Source organism: Pipistrellus hanaki (assembly GCF_964339955.1).
Source record: "Pipistrellus hanaki genome assembly, chromosome: 1".
Classification (NCBI taxonomy): domain Eukaryota; kingdom Metazoa; phylum Chordata; class Mammalia; order Chiroptera; family Vespertilionidae; genus Pipistrellus; species Pipistrellus hanaki.
The window spans coordinates 22,195,673-22,211,437 of NC_140503.1; the positions used below are offsets into that span (position 1 = coordinate 22,195,673).

At 47.3% G+C, this 15,765-nt stretch overlaps 2 protein-coding genes across 3 annotated transcripts in view; one reads left to right on the plus strand and one right to left on the minus strand.

The window, feature by feature from the left end:
* LOC311627129 (acyl-coenzyme A thioesterase 1-like) overlaps positions 1 to 1,898 on the minus strand; it is a 35,689-nt gene extending 33,791 nt beyond the window's left edge. Inside the window, exon 1 of the mRNA XM_084893391.1 lies at positions 1,805 to 1,898. The gene's annotated coding sequence lies outside the window, so the exon portion shown is untranslated. The remainder of the gene's footprint in view (positions 1 to 1,804) is intronic.
* Positions 1 to 15,765, plus strand: part of HEATR4 (HEAT repeat containing 4) — a 65,931-nt gene that overhangs the window by 11,952 nt on the left and 38,214 nt on the right. The window contains exons 1-3 of one of the 2 annotated variants that reach the window (XM_084892654.1): positions 1,893 to 1,985; positions 12,255 to 13,194; positions 15,118 to 15,305. In XM_084892654.1, the coding sequence (XP_084748780.1) occupies positions 12,320 to 13,194; positions 15,118 to 15,305 (1,063 nt within the window). In that variant the 5' untranslated portion in view covers positions 1,893 to 1,985; positions 12,255 to 12,319. Of the gene's footprint in view, positions 1 to 1,892; positions 1,986 to 12,254; positions 13,195 to 15,117; positions 15,306 to 15,765 lie in introns of those variants that run through there. The other variant, XM_084892655.1, reaches the window with a different exon arrangement.

Here is a 15,765-nt window from a genome sequence, read left to right on the forward strand (position 1 = left end):
CTGCTCAGTTAAATTTTCCTTGTTAATCCCAAATCACAATCATCTCTTTGCCTCCAAAGTCACAGCTCCCTTGAAACCACCCCCCTGGTCCTATTCCGCTGCCTTGGAAAGGGTAAGAGCACTGGCCTCTGTAGCAGTAAGAATTGGGCTTGAACCCTCGCTTACTTGAGTAAATTTTTTAATGTAAGCCTCATTTTTTTTTTTTTTTCATATTTAAAACAGAGATAATGGCCGAAACCAGTTTGGCTCAGTGGATAGATCGTCAGCCTGCAGACTGAAAGGTCCCAGGTTCGATTCCGGTCAAGGGCATGTACCTTGGTTGTGGGCATATCCCCAGTAGGGGGTGTGCAAGAGGCAGCTGATCGATGATTCTCTCTCATTGATGTTTCTAACTCTCTATCCCTCTCTCTTCCTCTCTGTAAAAAATCTATTTCTTTACAATAGATTTTTAAAAATATATTTTAAAAATAAAAATAAAACAGAGATAATGGCAGTATCTATGTCACTGCATTTTTGTGAGTACCTGCCATTAGTTAGACATGCAGCCCTACCCGGTTTGGCGCAATGGATAGAACTCAGCCTGTGGGATGAAGGGTCCTGGGTTCAATTCTAGTCAAGGGCACATGCCCCGGTTTTGGGCTAACCCCCAGTAGGGAGCGTACAGGAGGCAGCCGATCAATGATGCTCTCTCATCACGATGTTTCTACCTCTTTATCCTTCTCCCTTCCTTTCTGAAATAAAAAAATATACTTTAAAAAGTAGTAAGGCATGTCATACTCCAGCAAAGGGCACCTCTTTTCTCCGAACCCTTACCCTGTAAGCCACTCCAGAGCAAGAAGCCTGCCTGCAGTGTCTGTATCTTTATTCTTCCTGCCTGCAGTGTCTGTATCTTTTTTCTTCCTATCGCATAGAGTTGTACCAAACAAGGTAACATATCTGAAATACTGAGCACAATGCCCAGCATAAAATGCTCAGTCAACATTAAAGGTTACTTCATACTTTTGTTCCTTTGCAACGACTAACACAGAACCTCATCTAGGTGACAAACCAGGGTGTGATTGCCAAGCCTTCCCTCGCTGGCACACCTCGGTTTCCTCATTCCCATTAGGGTAGGGGTGTCGAACTCAATCAGAGAAGGGGCCAAAATCTAAAATCCAGCCTAAATCGCGGGCCGAATGGTTTACTGAACAGTCATAAACTGACAATGTCATAAACTGACAGCGGAGTGCAGTGATGACAGCGCGGTGCGGGCCACATTGCAAGGCCTGGCGGGCTGGATCTGGCCCGCGGGCCTTGTGTTTGACACATGTGCATTAGGGTGATGACACACAGCTGGCAGCCTGTGGATGCTCAGTAAATATTAGGCCAGCTCCCTTTCCCGTCTTCTATTTACCCCTGAAGGTCCTGGTTCCTTCAGATGGTCTGCAAGCTGGCAGCTCCTCAGGATGAGAACCTGGAAGATGTCAGTCTTTTCATCTGTAACGCTGACATTATTTTAGGTGCTCTTCTTGCCCCCGCTTTGCCCATCACTTTACCCTCTCCTCCTGCCGCCTCCCAGGGCTCTGAGGTCCTGAGGAGTCCGCTGGACCACACCCATCAGAGCACAGGCCCCGCCTGGTCCCTCTGTCTTCCTGCCTTCCGCCCCATTTCCTCTCCGCCCTCCCCAAACGCCAGACTCCACTATGGCCTTTGAGTTCCCAATGCTGTTCCTTTCTCAGTCTCTGGCTCGCCTTTCCGCACCTCCCGGCTCCCCAACTGCCGCCCCCCCTCCACACACACCCTCCGGCTCCCTCCCCGCACTCACCTGCACTTTCCCAGCGCCTCCACCGCCTGCCAGTGCTGGGTGCAGCCCTGCAGCCAGGCCGCCTGGGGCTGCGCACCTCCCGCCGCGGGGAGGCCTCGCCAGCTGGACCGGCTGCACCAGCCGCCTCCGGGAACAGCCACAACAGCCTCCGCCAACGTTCCGTCCTCGCGCCAACTCTCTGGTTATTATTATTTTTAAAATTATACTTATTATTTAAGTATATTTTCATTGATCTGAGAGAAGAGGGAGAGAAACATCTGTCTGTTGCCTCCTGCATGCACCCTGACAGGGGACCCAAACCACTCACTGGGCATTGAGCAGGGAATGGGACAACACTCAACCAACTGAGCACACCGGCCAGGGCTTTTTTGTTTGTTTGTGTTTTGAGAGTATTAAAGCTGCGGACACTGGAACAAGGAAGCGCCCAGGGTAGAGGAAGTAACAGGAGAGAGGCTAGGCGGGATGTGAGCCTCAGGCGGGCTGCTTAGGCTCACTGAAATGGCAGAGGAAAGGGTGTCTTTGGGAGAGGTCCAGAGGGGTTAGCTCTGGAGGAGCTGCTGCTGCTGCCCATTGCTCCCCTGTTTGCAGTTCCCTGTTTGCCAGCCCCCCCAGAGTTTAGGAGAGGCATGCCTGCGGAGGAAGAGGAGGTGGAAGGGAAAGACAAGGATGGAGTGTGCACCAAACACAGTTAATTTTGATAGAGGCATCAGCCTGAAGGGTCCTGGGTTCGATCCTAGTCAAGGGCACATGCCTGAGTTTCGGGTTCGATCCAAGTACAGGGGCGTGCAGGAGGCAGCCAATCCGTGATTCTCTCTCATCATTAATGTTTCTGTTTTTCTCTTCCCTCTCCCTTCCTCTCTGAAATTATATATATGTGTGTGTATATATATATATATATATAATTTTAAAGAAGCCACTCACAATCTCTACATATTAAAAAAAAAAAAAAAAGTTCATGTTATGGCCCTGGACTGTTTGCTCACTAGTTAGAGCATCGGTCTGCCAGGGATCTTAGGTTCAATTCCTGTTCAAGGTCATGTACTTCTTTTTTCTTTTTAAATATATTTTATTGATTTTTTACAGAGAGGAAGAGAGAGGGATAGAGAGTTAGAAACATCAATGAGAGAGAATCATCGATCAGCTGCCTCTTGCACACCCCCTACTGGGGATGTGCCTGCAACCAAGGTACATGCCCTTGACAGGAATCGAACCTGGGACCTTTCAGTCCACAGGCTGATGCTCTATCCACTGAGCCAAACCGGTCTCGGCAAGGTCATGTACTTCTGATGAAGGTTCTGCAGCCCCAGAAAAGCTGTGTGTGGGAGATAACCAATCAATATGCCTCTCTCAAGTCCATGTTTCTCTCTCTCTCTCTCTCTCTCTCTCTCTCTCTCTCTCTCTCTCACTCTCTCTCTCTCTCTCCTCCCTCCCTTCCACTCTAGAAATCAATGAGAAAAATATCCCCTGGTGAGGATTAAAAAACAAAACAAAACAAGACACGAAGAGTCTCCTTATAAAAAGAGTACAATTTGTTGATAATCTAGCCAGGATCTGGGGAGCAGGGGAGGTGGAACTGAACTGTGAAAGGAAGCAGATTAAGTGGGGACAGACATGAAAGGGGAATGGAAAAGGCCCCAAGACTGAAGCATGCCAGAGCTGGGTTCATGTGTTCCCTGCTTTGCCAAGACTCTATAGGACTTAAGAACTCCTGTGGGGGAAAATATTGAGCTGCACAGAAAGATTTATCTTTCTTCCCTCCCTCCCTCCCTCCCTCCCTCCCTCCCTCCCTCCCTCCCTCCCTCCCTCCCTCCTTTTCTTCCTCCCAATCCTACCTAAGGATATTTTTCCATTGAGTTTTAGAGAGAATGGAAGGGGAAACACTGACGTGAGAGACACACCGATTGATTGCCTCCGCACGGTCCCAGCCAGGGCCAGGACCAGCCTGCACACATGGTCCATGCCCCTGACCAGAACTGTACTCAGGACCCTTCAGTTCGCAGGCCGTCGCTCTTTCCACTGAGCCAAACTGGCTAGGGCTAAAGATTGATTTTTTTTCTTTTCTTTTCCATACTCTACCCACTGAGCCAAACCAGCCAGGGTGTAAAGATTTATTTTTCAAAGAACGACGAAGAAGCCCACTTTGTCAGCAACCAACGAAATTTCCAGAAGCTCAGCTCACAAAGAAGGAAGCTTAGTAAATAACTGAAAACACCCCTGATTGAGCCCCAAGGTTCTGTGAGCAGACTCATGAATTCTAACGCGGTGGCTGCCGAGTAACCAATGTAAACAGCTTGGAACATAGGAAACTAAGGAAGGCTTAACAGCAAAATCCTGCTTCCCTTGGAAGACTTGTGGGAGGCTATTTTGAAGGTAATTTCAACACACTGCTGCTTTCCTGGTGTCTGAAAGGAGTTTACTGGCTCAGCTGACTGAGGAGAGGCGGTCTGAAGCGGATGGAAAGGTTTGGGATTAGGTGTCAAAGGATCAGGATTGCTCCAGGGGCTCACCAGTCCTGTGATCTGAGTCACATCTCTTCTCTAAGACTAAGAACAGGTCACCTTTGTGGCAGTTCCCACAGCAGACAGCAGTATAGTTGTGTGATTACATGGCTAGGAATGGGAATGAGAAGGCAGGGGGGGAAAAGTGGAGGAAACTTTCTGATGAGAAAAAGGCAGCAGGGAAAGGATTTAAAACAAGTCCCCTCTCCCGCTCTCCCTACCAGCCAAACTTCCTTCATACACCCCACAGATACCTCTTTTTTTAAAAAATTTCTTTATTGATTAAGGTATCACATATTTGTCCTCAACCCCCCATTCCAATCCCCCACCCTCCCCACTCATGCCCCCACCCCCCTATTGTCCTTGACCACTGGTTAGGCTCATAGGTGTGCACATAAGTCCTTTGGTTGATCTCTCCCTTTTGTCCCCACCCTCCCTTTGAGGTCTAACAGTCTGACCCATCGCTCCTTATCTCTGGGTCTGTTCTTTTTTTTCTTTTTAAAAAATATATTTTATTGATTTTTTACAGAGAGGAGGAAAGAGGGATAGCGAGCTAGAAATGTTGATGAGAGAGAAACATCGACCAGCTGCCTCTTGCACACCCCCTACCGGGGATGTGCCCGCAACCAACGTACATGCCCTTGACCGGAATCGAACCTGGGACCTTTCAGTCCACAGACCGACGCTCTACCACTGAGCCAAACCGGTTTCGGCATCTCTGGGTCTGTTCTTGTTCATCAGTCTATGTTGTTCACACAGATACCTCTTGGTGCTGTGATTTCTTTAATGTGTTGTAATTCCGCCCCCCCCCCCCCATCTTGATGCAGAGGGTCCTTTAACAATAGCTAGGATGGGTGGGAAGAGATCAACTAGAGAACTTGTATGCATATATATGCATCACCGATGGACACAGACAGCAGGCCTGGGTGTGGGTGGGATAGAAGGAATCAATGGAGTAAAAAGGGGGCATATGTAATACTGTCAACAATAAAGGTTAAAAATAAAAAACAAACACTATGAGAAGCTGACTGCCCTCTGGGTGCTACTTCAGAATTTGAGAATCTGTGGGTGGAGGTGAGATTGTATTACCTTTTTAAAGCTTTCAGACATGAACTGTGCTAAGGTTTATCTCTTTTTAATCTTTCCTTCTGTGGCAGTTTCTACTGCTTTAATAACAGAAGGAAGAAAGCAAAATATTGCTCTTTTTCCACATACTATTCAGTCCATTTCAACAATTTCTGCAGAATAACAGTGCCGGACCCAGGAGGTGAGGGTAGGGAACAGGGAAGGCGAAGAGAGAGTGGAACTAAATTTGGAACTTCTGAGATATCACACATTTTGAGCCTGGATTCTTGTATCAGGTTTTAACTGAAGGCATGTAGTTTAACCCTCCCGAACCCACACCTGCCTGTCCACCCAAGTTCCTAAAAGTGCAGAGAGAACGCTGGGGATTGCTGCCTACCAGAGTGCAGGGCCTCGTCTGCACTTATGCCAGGTTGGAATAACTGTAGTATGCCATTTATTCCACTCCGTATGCTGGCAATGCTCAAAGGCACCTGAGACCTGCTACTCTGCTTTGGGTTCTTCAGGCTGTTTGATGGAGGAGAGGACTGTGCCTCACAGTGTTGGTCCAGATAACATTTAAGTTTGGATAATATAAATATGGAGTCTCCAAACTCTATTCATAGGCATTTTCTTCCCTCTCTATGCTTCATCTTCTCCTCCTTCTCCTCCTTTCCCTCCTCTTCCTCCTCTTCTCCCTCTTCCTTCTTCTTTAATCCTCACCGGAGGATATGTTCATTGATTTGAGAGAGAGAGAGAGAGAGAGAGAGAGAGAGAGAGAGAGAGAAACACTGATTGGTTGCCTCCTGTATGCACTTTGACCAGGGATCGTACCCACAACCTTTTTGGTGTGCTAGACATTGGTCCAACCAGCTGAACCACCCAGATGGGGCTGTGCACCTTCTCTTTTAATTGCCTGCAGCTCAATACCACTAAACTGTTCCCTACGTGCCCAGTGCATCTAGTTGTGAGACCCTAGAGACTGGCCTTCTAAGGATAATAGTCCCAAGGCAACTTGGTTGGGAAGTGCAGAACCTGGCCTTCCAATTATCTTCTGACCAAATCCATCCAGGACAAGCCTCTTTGGATCAAACCTTATGACACTTTGTCCTGTCTCCATTCCTTTTCAAAATATATCTATCATGTGCTTTCTTCTTTTTATAATATTACAATAGTGACCTGGTGCACGGATTCATACTTTTTGAAAAGAAATTAATTAGAAGGTGGTCGGCAGGACGGGACTGGGCAAGATGGGCCAGACATGCCCTGGAGCCAACCTTCCGCGGTCCCTCCCCGGCATCTGCAGAGTGAGTGGGATCCCTCTGGCAGGTGGGGGTCCCTCGGCCTGGCCTGCAGGGATCGGACTGAAATCGGCTATTTAACATCCCCAAAGTTTTGCTGTTACACATGGTGTGGAACGCACCAGATTCAGGGTGAACAGTGCCCCAGCAACAACATAACCCACAGCCGATGGTGAAATTGCATGGCCCCATGAGGAATTGGGCTCCCTCCTCTCTGGTTTTGGGGTGCATCACCCGAGAACTGCCACTGCCAAGTCACTGCACTTTGGCAGCTCCTGCATTGAGTGTCTGCCCCCTGGTGGTCAGTGCACATCATGGCGACTGGTCAGATGGTTGGACACTTAGCATATTAGCCTTTTATATAGAGAGATGATAACTATTCTTTGACAATCCTATATAATAAAAGACTAATACGCAAATTGTCCCCTTGGGAGTTCCACTGACAGGGAGTTTGACTGCTCACTATGATGTGCACTGACCACCAGGGGGTGGCGTGAAACAAAGGAAAGTCCAGGCTGGCAGCCAGCAGCTGGCAGCTGGGGGAAGGAAGGCTCCAGGCAGCACTGATGGCTGGCAGGCCTAGGAACCCTACCTGTGCACAAATTTCATGCACCAGGCCTCTAGTTTATAATAATTAATAATGATAACATGGTATTCTTTCTGGAATGTTGGCATTGTTGCCAAAGATTCTTTATGTCACAGGCTAATGGGCATATATCTAGGGATAACCCCCAATCATTCCATGTAGATAGTCATCTTGGGGTGAAACCAGTCCCCATCCTGTTTTTTATTTTTTATTTTTTTCACATCCTGCTTTTTAAGTGTTTAGGATCAAAATGCCCCCTGCCTTAGGAGAAAGTTATTGATATACTGATACGTTAAGAATTGTAAAATATTCCATTAGGCACTCCACAGGGCAGGAGAACACTAATATTGTTTTTATATAACAGTTTATTTTTAACTACTAAAAGTAGGCACTATTTCAGGAAAATTATCACCTTGTGACCATCTCTACCCCTGCCCTAACTTTTCTAGCTTAACTTTTAAATAACACCGGTGGTCTTGATCTAGCATCTAGAAGGGTTCAGCAATTTGGAGAGGGGGCTGTGCATAGATTAAATAAGAGTCCATGACGAAAGATAATTTTGAAAGGCTTTGGGGGTCAGAGTACCTAGCTAAAGAAACTAAGTTCTCCTTGTCTCCAGACCCCTTGCTTTTTATTAACACAAATTGTCCTAAGGCAAGGTGGAGATATACACTTCAAAGAGTAGGGTTTTGTACAGAAGCATTGTCAGATTGGGGAATTGCCTTCAGCTGTTCAGGTGTTTGGCCAACAGGAGGCAATAACATGTAGATTTAGATGCCCTGCATGAAGTGCCTGGCTAGCTCAGTCAGTAGAGCATGAGACTCTTAAGATGCCCTGCACTGTCTGGCAGCAAGCAATTTATATATCCTTTTCAGGTTTGAGGAAATACCATCCCAGCAGGTGATAATATATGTGGCTCAGCCCTTGTTGAATCCTCAAATTCCATCAACCTTTCGATGAAACTGGCTTCCAGCATTTAAATACTTAAAAATACTGGGGCCATGTTGCCTTCATGGTTGTGAAGAGATAGAACCACCAAATTCCATCTTATGTGCAAAAAATTCTAAAGCCATAGCATATCAATCATGTGGGACTTGATTTGAGTGAGGTTATCAGTTTTGACCTAGTGACATCTAGATGAAAGCTAGCCCTTAACAACAACAACAACAAAAATCCACTGAGAGATGAGATTTAATACACGAGCCAGTGGGATAAATCAAGCCCTAAGGAGAGAAGGTACTGTGGTGAGTGTTATAAAGGAAAGAGAAATAAGTCAGATCTGAGCTAAAGGGCACCTTGTACACAGGGCAAACAAAGCAGGATAATTGTGTCATTGTACATGAGGCCTACCCGCCCTCAGGGAATGGCAAGGCCAGCACAGTGAGTGGAGCTTGAACCAAGGCCAGTGTTGCCCAGAGGTTAAGTGCTCTGGAGCTGGAAAATGGCAGCTGGTTTGAAGCATCACTGCTCTACTTATGACCTGTGTAATCTGAAATAACTACCTACCTCTCTGAGGAAATGAAGACTATAATATCTTCCCTGTGTAAATCCCTTAGCAAAGTACTCTCTAATTGTAAATTATCATGATTAGTCCAAGTAAGTGCTTCAGAAGGAAAATTTTTTTCAAAGCACTAAACCCAGGCAGTGGTTATCTATAGTGTTTTCCATGCTAGCTAAAACCAGTAATTAAGGAAGAGCTAAGGTAGTTTATACAGCCGAAACCGGTTTGGCTCAGTGGATAGAGCATCGGCCTGGGGACTGAAAGGTCCCAGGTTCGATTTCGGTCAAGGGCATGTACCTTGGTTGCGGGCACATCCCCAGTAGGGGGTGTGCAGGAGGCAGCTGATCGATGATTCTCTCTCATTGATGTTTCTAACTCTCTCTTCCTCTCTGTAAAAAATCAATAAAAATAAATAAATAAATAAATAAATAAAGTGGTTTATACACTTGACAAAATATTTTGCAGCTATTAGAAATTCTAACAATGGCCGAAGCCGGTTTGGCTCAGTGGTAGAGCGTCGGTCTGCGGACTGAAAGGTCCCAGGTTCAATTCCGGTCAAGGGCGTGTGCATTGGTTGTGGGCGCATTCCTGGTGGGGGGTGTGCAGGAGGCAGCTGATCGATGTTTCTCTCTCATCGACGTTTCTAGCTCTCTATCTCTCTCCCTTCCTCTCTGTAAAAAATCAATAAAATATATTAAAAAAAAAAAAAAAAAAAAAGAAATTCTAACAATGATGACCATGAAACAATATGAAAAAGTACCAGGTGATTTTGAAGGCTAGCAAAGACAGGACAATAGAGAGCCATATATTTAATAATGTGAAGTGTCACAGTATTAAAACTTAAAACAACTGGCATGGACTAGAAATAATTTATAAATTTTCATATGACATGGAGGCCCAGATAGGTCAAGGAGGTTATAGAGCAGGCAGAAATTGAGCTGAGAAAATAGATAGAATTTGTGTTAAATATGGAAGAAAGGATATCTATATATATAAAAGGCTTAGTTTCTGACCATACGTCTGTGCGACCATCCACTGCTGGCCAGAATATATCATATGACATGCCCCTGATAATCTATATCTATAAAAGGCTATATGCTATGTGTCCATCTGCGTAATAACGTCACGTAGCAGCACCTGACTTCCTCTCCCTTGTGACCAGTGACCAGCCTCCTTGCAGTTTCTCCAGCCCAGGAACACGACTTGCTTTCTAGCCAGGTAGAAACATTTTACACTAACTAAATGTCTGTGATGTGTTTTCCTGGGCCTCATCTCCATTGATCCTCACAGAAGTCCTGGAGTAGGTAGATAGGAGACTTGGTGGAATCCTATTTTCTTTTCATTAGCCAGAAAATGGAGAATTAGAAAGCTTAGAAACTTGACCTGACTGAAAAGAAGTAAGAAATGGTGGAACTTGAAAATTACTTCAGGTTTTCTCACTGTGCAGAATATAGTTAAACACTTCTGCGGTTAAATATTTTATCTGCTGTTCTCCCTGTGTGGCCTACAATAATAATCTGCTTCATGTTGTTATTTACTGCTGTGTTGCTGACAACTACCTGAAAGAGAAGTTGGGGTGCTTCACTGGGCTGGAAGAAGTTTGGCTAAATCAGAAAGCAGGTCTCTTGCTGAAACCAGTTTGGATCAGGGAATAGAGCATCAGATTGTGGACTCAAAGGTCCCAGGTTCAATTCTGGTCAAGGGCATGTACTTGGTTGTGGGCACATCCCCAGTAGGTGGTATGCAAGAGGCAGCTGATCGATGTTTCTCTCTCATCAATGCTTCTAACTATCTATCCTAAGGTGACCAGATGTCCTGCTTTTGGCGGGACAGTCCCGATTTTTAACAATTCTTTCCAAAAATCAGGACTGTTTTAAAACGCCGAGGGACGCAGGACAAATTGTTAAAAATTGGGACTGTCCAGCCAAAAGCAGAACGTCTGGTCACCTTAATCTATTTTTCTCTCTTCCTCTCTGGAAAAAAATCAATAAAATATATATTTTAAAAAATAAGAGAAAGCAGGTCTAACTAAGCAAGTTTATTTTCTCTCTATATATAAAATGTTAAGTTGACTCACACATGTGTGATACATAGAAAGCTCTCACTGGTGCCAATAGCATCCATGTGTTTCGACCTGTCATTGTTGATCGTGAATTTGGTTGACACTTCTATTGTAGAGAAAGGGTGAATAACAATATTAAAATATTTCTTCTAATTTCCTTTTAATGTGCATGAATCCGTGCACTGGGCCACTAGTCTATCTATATAAAAGGCTGTTACCATCCATTCATCCGTTCGACCATCCGACCATCTGGTAGATATAACATGCACTGGCAATTTAAAAATAAACCTTGACTCACTCATGTGTAATACGTATAAAGCTCTCCCTGGCACCAATCTAGACAGAGTAGGAATATTCCTACCTGAACCCATTTTTGGACATGGTCAGTTACATGTTGCTTTCTCTCAAGTTCAAAGAGCATGTGACATTAGAGTTAAAGTTGTAAATACTTCATCACAAGGGAAATTAGTCAAGCACTCTGAAAGTGTTTTTACTCTTAATGTGGTACACAGGGAGATATTAGAATAAGTTAATCAATTTATCAATAATTATTTTTATCAATATTGTTTTTATATCATGTCTTTGCTGTTGTTATATCATGTTATTATTGCTTATTAATCAATTTATATATTATTTTTATATACATTTTACTAATTTCCTTTCACCTCTGCCACTTCTATTATAGGAAAAGGGCAAATAGCAATATTAAAATATTTCTTCTAATTGATTTCCTTTCAATGTGCACGAATCTGTGCACTGGGCCACTAGTTTCATACAGAAGGCACAGACGGAAGCTCGACTATGTGAAGGGAGGAATAGCTGGAGGAGAGCTAGGCTACATGTCAGGACAAGATCATTAACGGGCGATTGCACTCATGGAGAACTCCGAGTGCCAGGTTGAGTTGTCTGAACTTTATGCTCTAAGCCACATGTGTCAAACACAAGGCCCGTGGGCCAAATCCAGCCCGCCAGGCCTTGCAATGTGGCCCGCACCGCGCTGTCATCACTGCACTCCGCTGTCAGTTTATGACATTGTCAGTTTATGACTGTTCAGTAAACCATTCGGCCCGCGATTTAGGCTGGATTTTAGATTTTGGCCCCTTCTCTGATTGAGTTCGACACCCTACAAGTCTAAGCCTTTGAACAGAGAGAAAGCAGGTCTGAGGGGAAACTGGAAGCATGGAATACTGTTGAGAGGCAGTGATCCCCAATAAGAAGATGGGGGCGCTGAGCTTTGGGTTCAAGTGTGAGATTGGAAGCAAGGGTCTGATGCCAGGAGTACTTAGAATGTTGTACCTTTTCTTTCTCTCATCCTTCTAATTCACACGACTTTCCCTCCTCCCATCTATCTCCCAAGTTCTTCTCTTTCTGTATTGCTGTGGGTTACCCATGTCTATGACCTGGAGCTCTCCTCACCAGGTCCTCTCATCCCTTCCGCAGGTCACGCCTCCAGGCCCTGCCTCTGGACCAGGCGGTGCGGGGCAGGCAGCATTGGCTGGGAAACAATGGCCAGGAACCAACAGGAAAAGACCTTTCTTCCTCAAGTTCTCCACCAGTCACCCCCGCTACAGCTGGGATGGGGCCTGCCTTTCTCCCACGGGAAACCTAAAGGCCAGGAGGAGTGCGCCTCCCTCTCCAGCGTGCCTCCCGCCTTCCACTTCAGCCCGCAGCACTGCGCAGACCTCAAGAACCAGTATTTTAAAAAGGCGGCTTCCCACCTCACCTTCTCTCAGGAGGTGGTGTGGCAGCGAGGGCTAGCCAGCGTTCCTTACAACCAGTACAACTTCGACCACCTCTACCGCGCAGGCGGCATCGTCCAGCCTCCCCCCGTCGGGAAGGCCGGGCCTGAGAAACCGGTCAGGCTCAGGTTCTGGGATTCTTCAAGCCCCTCAGCAAGGGTGACCTCCCCGGCTGAGAAACCAAGAAGCCCTACCTTCTTTAGGAAGAAGAAAAAGATGTCGGTGAGCACAGGCCGGGAGAAGTCTTGCCTGCCCATTCCTCATCCCTGCCAGGTGCCAGAGCTCCTGAGCCCACCGCCTACGCCAGACCTGAACCTGGAGAGGGAGGCCTGGCTCCCGCCGCACGAGAAGGAGGCCAGGGCCTGGGAGGCCATCGTGCTGGGGAAACTGAACAAGCGCACGGCCCGGTGGATCCAGAACAAGCGTCCCCTGAGGCCCGGGATGTCCCCCAACAAGTGGCAGAGCTTCCTGCGCCACCAGTACGACTGGAGCCACATCCGGGACGAGCTCAGCTCTGCCAGCGACCTGGAGCTCTTGAGAGAACTGGAGGAGGCGGAGATGGCAGACTTCGAGGAGCCGAGGGTCAGCCTGCCCACCGTGGAGAAGAAGGAGCCAGAGCTGCTGCTTCCCGTTTATTACAGGTAGACCGGCCGGGCCCCGGACACGCCTTGAAGAATCCCGGGCTTCCCTTCACGGGATCCTGGGTGGGCTTACCCTCTCCCACCAACCTCCTGTGACTTCCCCGCCAGCCTGCGCTGTAGATCTGCACACCGTCAGCGTTTCAGCCTCAGCACTGCCCACATTCTAGGTTGCAGGGGGGTGGCCGTGTGTATTGTGAGATGTGTAACGGCATTCCTGTGGATGCCACCACTGGTAACTCTCCAGTTGTGACAACCAACGATGTCTCCAGACATGGGCCCGTGGGACAAAACTGCTCCTTGTTGAGAACCGGTGCCGTTATAGGGATCGGCTCTCAGCCTTTGGCTTTCTGCTGATCCAGTTACTACCCAGGCGCTCCCGGGAACGCATGCACGGGGAGCGTGAGGAAGGCAGAGCCCTCCTGGCTCTGAGGTTTGGTCCTGCCTCACGCTGAATGAGAGGCCAGCATGTCACGGACTCAAACACTGGCTGGCCGCAGGGCAGAGAAGTAGACAGCCCGAGCGGAGAGGGTCACGTGCCCGTCTCTCCTTCTCATGGATAGCCAGAGGGAAGGCTGGAGCTGTTCTAAGAGCTCCGATTCCCAAAAGTGAACCAAACATAAGCGGAAGCCCATTTATGTATTCATGCGTTAGTGAAATATAAGTTGCATCCTCACTACTTTACTTTGCAGAGTGCTGGGAATGCAACGTCAATGGGATAGACATGAACCTGTCCTTTAAGGTGCTTACAGCCTGTCCTGCGGACAGTAAGTAACCACACCTAATAAAGTGGGCAGCTGAAGGAGGTGGGTTCCCTTCCCCAAGTCCATGTGACCGCGGAGGGCACCCGCACTGAGGAAGGGTGATGCTGGCAGGATGGGCAGTGACGGTGCTTTCCAGTGGCTGCAGAAGGAGTGGCTCCACCAGGGAAGGGGGAAGGGGGCTGCAGGCAGGCCCTTCTGGCAGCTCCATATTCAATTGGCACCTCGGGGCCAAGGCCAATAGTTAAATAAAGGTGTTCTTTATTTTATTTTTTTTAAAATATATTTTACTGATTTTTTTACAGAGAGGAAGGGAGAGGGATAGAGAGTTAGAAACATCGATGAGAGAGAGACATCGATCAGCTGCCTCCTGCACACCCCCTATTGGGGATGTGCCCGCAACCAAGGTACATGCCCTGACCGGAATCGAACCTGGGACCTTTCAGTCCGCAAGCTGACGCTCTACCACTGAGCCAAACCGGTTTCAGCTGTTAAATGGATTTTTGAAGCTGGGAGTTGGAATAGGAACCTGCTCCGTCTGCTCTGAGCATCGATCTGGTATTGCAGTACCTCCAGGAATGGTAAACAAACAAACAAACAAAAAATGCTCATGTGTGTATGCTTTGAGCTTAAAAAGGAAAGAGAGCCTGGCTGGTGTTGCTCAGTGGTTTGAGTGTCATCTCATGCACCAAGAGGTTATGGTTTGCTTCCCAGTCAGGGCACATTCCTGGGTTGCAGGCTCGATCCCCAGTAGGGGGCATGCAGATGGCAGCCAATTGATGTTCCTATCTCTTTTTTCCTCTCCCTTCCTCTCTCTCTCTCTCTCTCTCTCTAAAAATCAATAGAAACTTTTTTTTCCTTTTAATTTCAGAGAGGAAGGGAGAGGAAGAGAGAGATAGAAACATCAATGATGAGAATCATCGATCGGCTACCTCCGCACGGCCCCCATTGGGGAGTTGGGGATCGTGTCCACAACCCCGGCATGTGCCCTAGAATCGAACCACAGGCCGACACTCTATCCACTGAGCCACACCAGGCAGGCCAGAAACATATTAAAAAAAAATAAATAGGAAAGAGAGTGAGCTGTGGATCTGATAGAAAGGAGGAAGTCCATCTCCTACTACCTTTCCCCTCCTTTTCTCCTTCCCTCTCTCACTCCGGCCAGATTGCCCAATTATTCGCCTCAAGAGCAAGCTGTTGAAACAACGTCTGACAACAAGACCGCCGAGTACATCAATGAAGAGAAGATCATCTGCCAGTCCCCAACACAGAGCTACATCCGGCAGGTGACCCTCCGAGCTGGGAAGCATGCTTACTCCACCGACAACACCTTTGCACAGGAGATTTACTTTGGTAATGGAGCCGGGCCCTCTGGTGGGGGCTGAGGAGGCCTGGAGCTGGGAGGGAGCTGGGGGGTGACAGTCATGGGTGCAGATGAGGTCCTGGATGACCCTGGTGTTCCTGGTAACATCTCCATAACATTCCCTGGTCCCTCTCAGACGAGCTATTTGCGTGTGGGCTTTTGTTTGTTTGTTTGTTTTTGTTTTTTGTTTTGTTTTTGTGAGGAGTGTGTGGGGAGAGGAAGGGGAGATGTCCAGACAAGCAGCTAGCCAAGGTCTTCCCTGAGAAAATGGTCCTCCCTCTTCCTCCTTTCTCTAGCTCTCTAAGGAGGCCGTGGAGGGTGGGACTGTAAAGCAAGCAAGGTTTGGCTTTGGGATCAATCTACCTCTTCTCTGTACACCCATCTCCCTCCTCTCACTGTGAGACCTTCCCCCACTGAGGAGCTATATTGGAGAAAAAAATATATCACAGG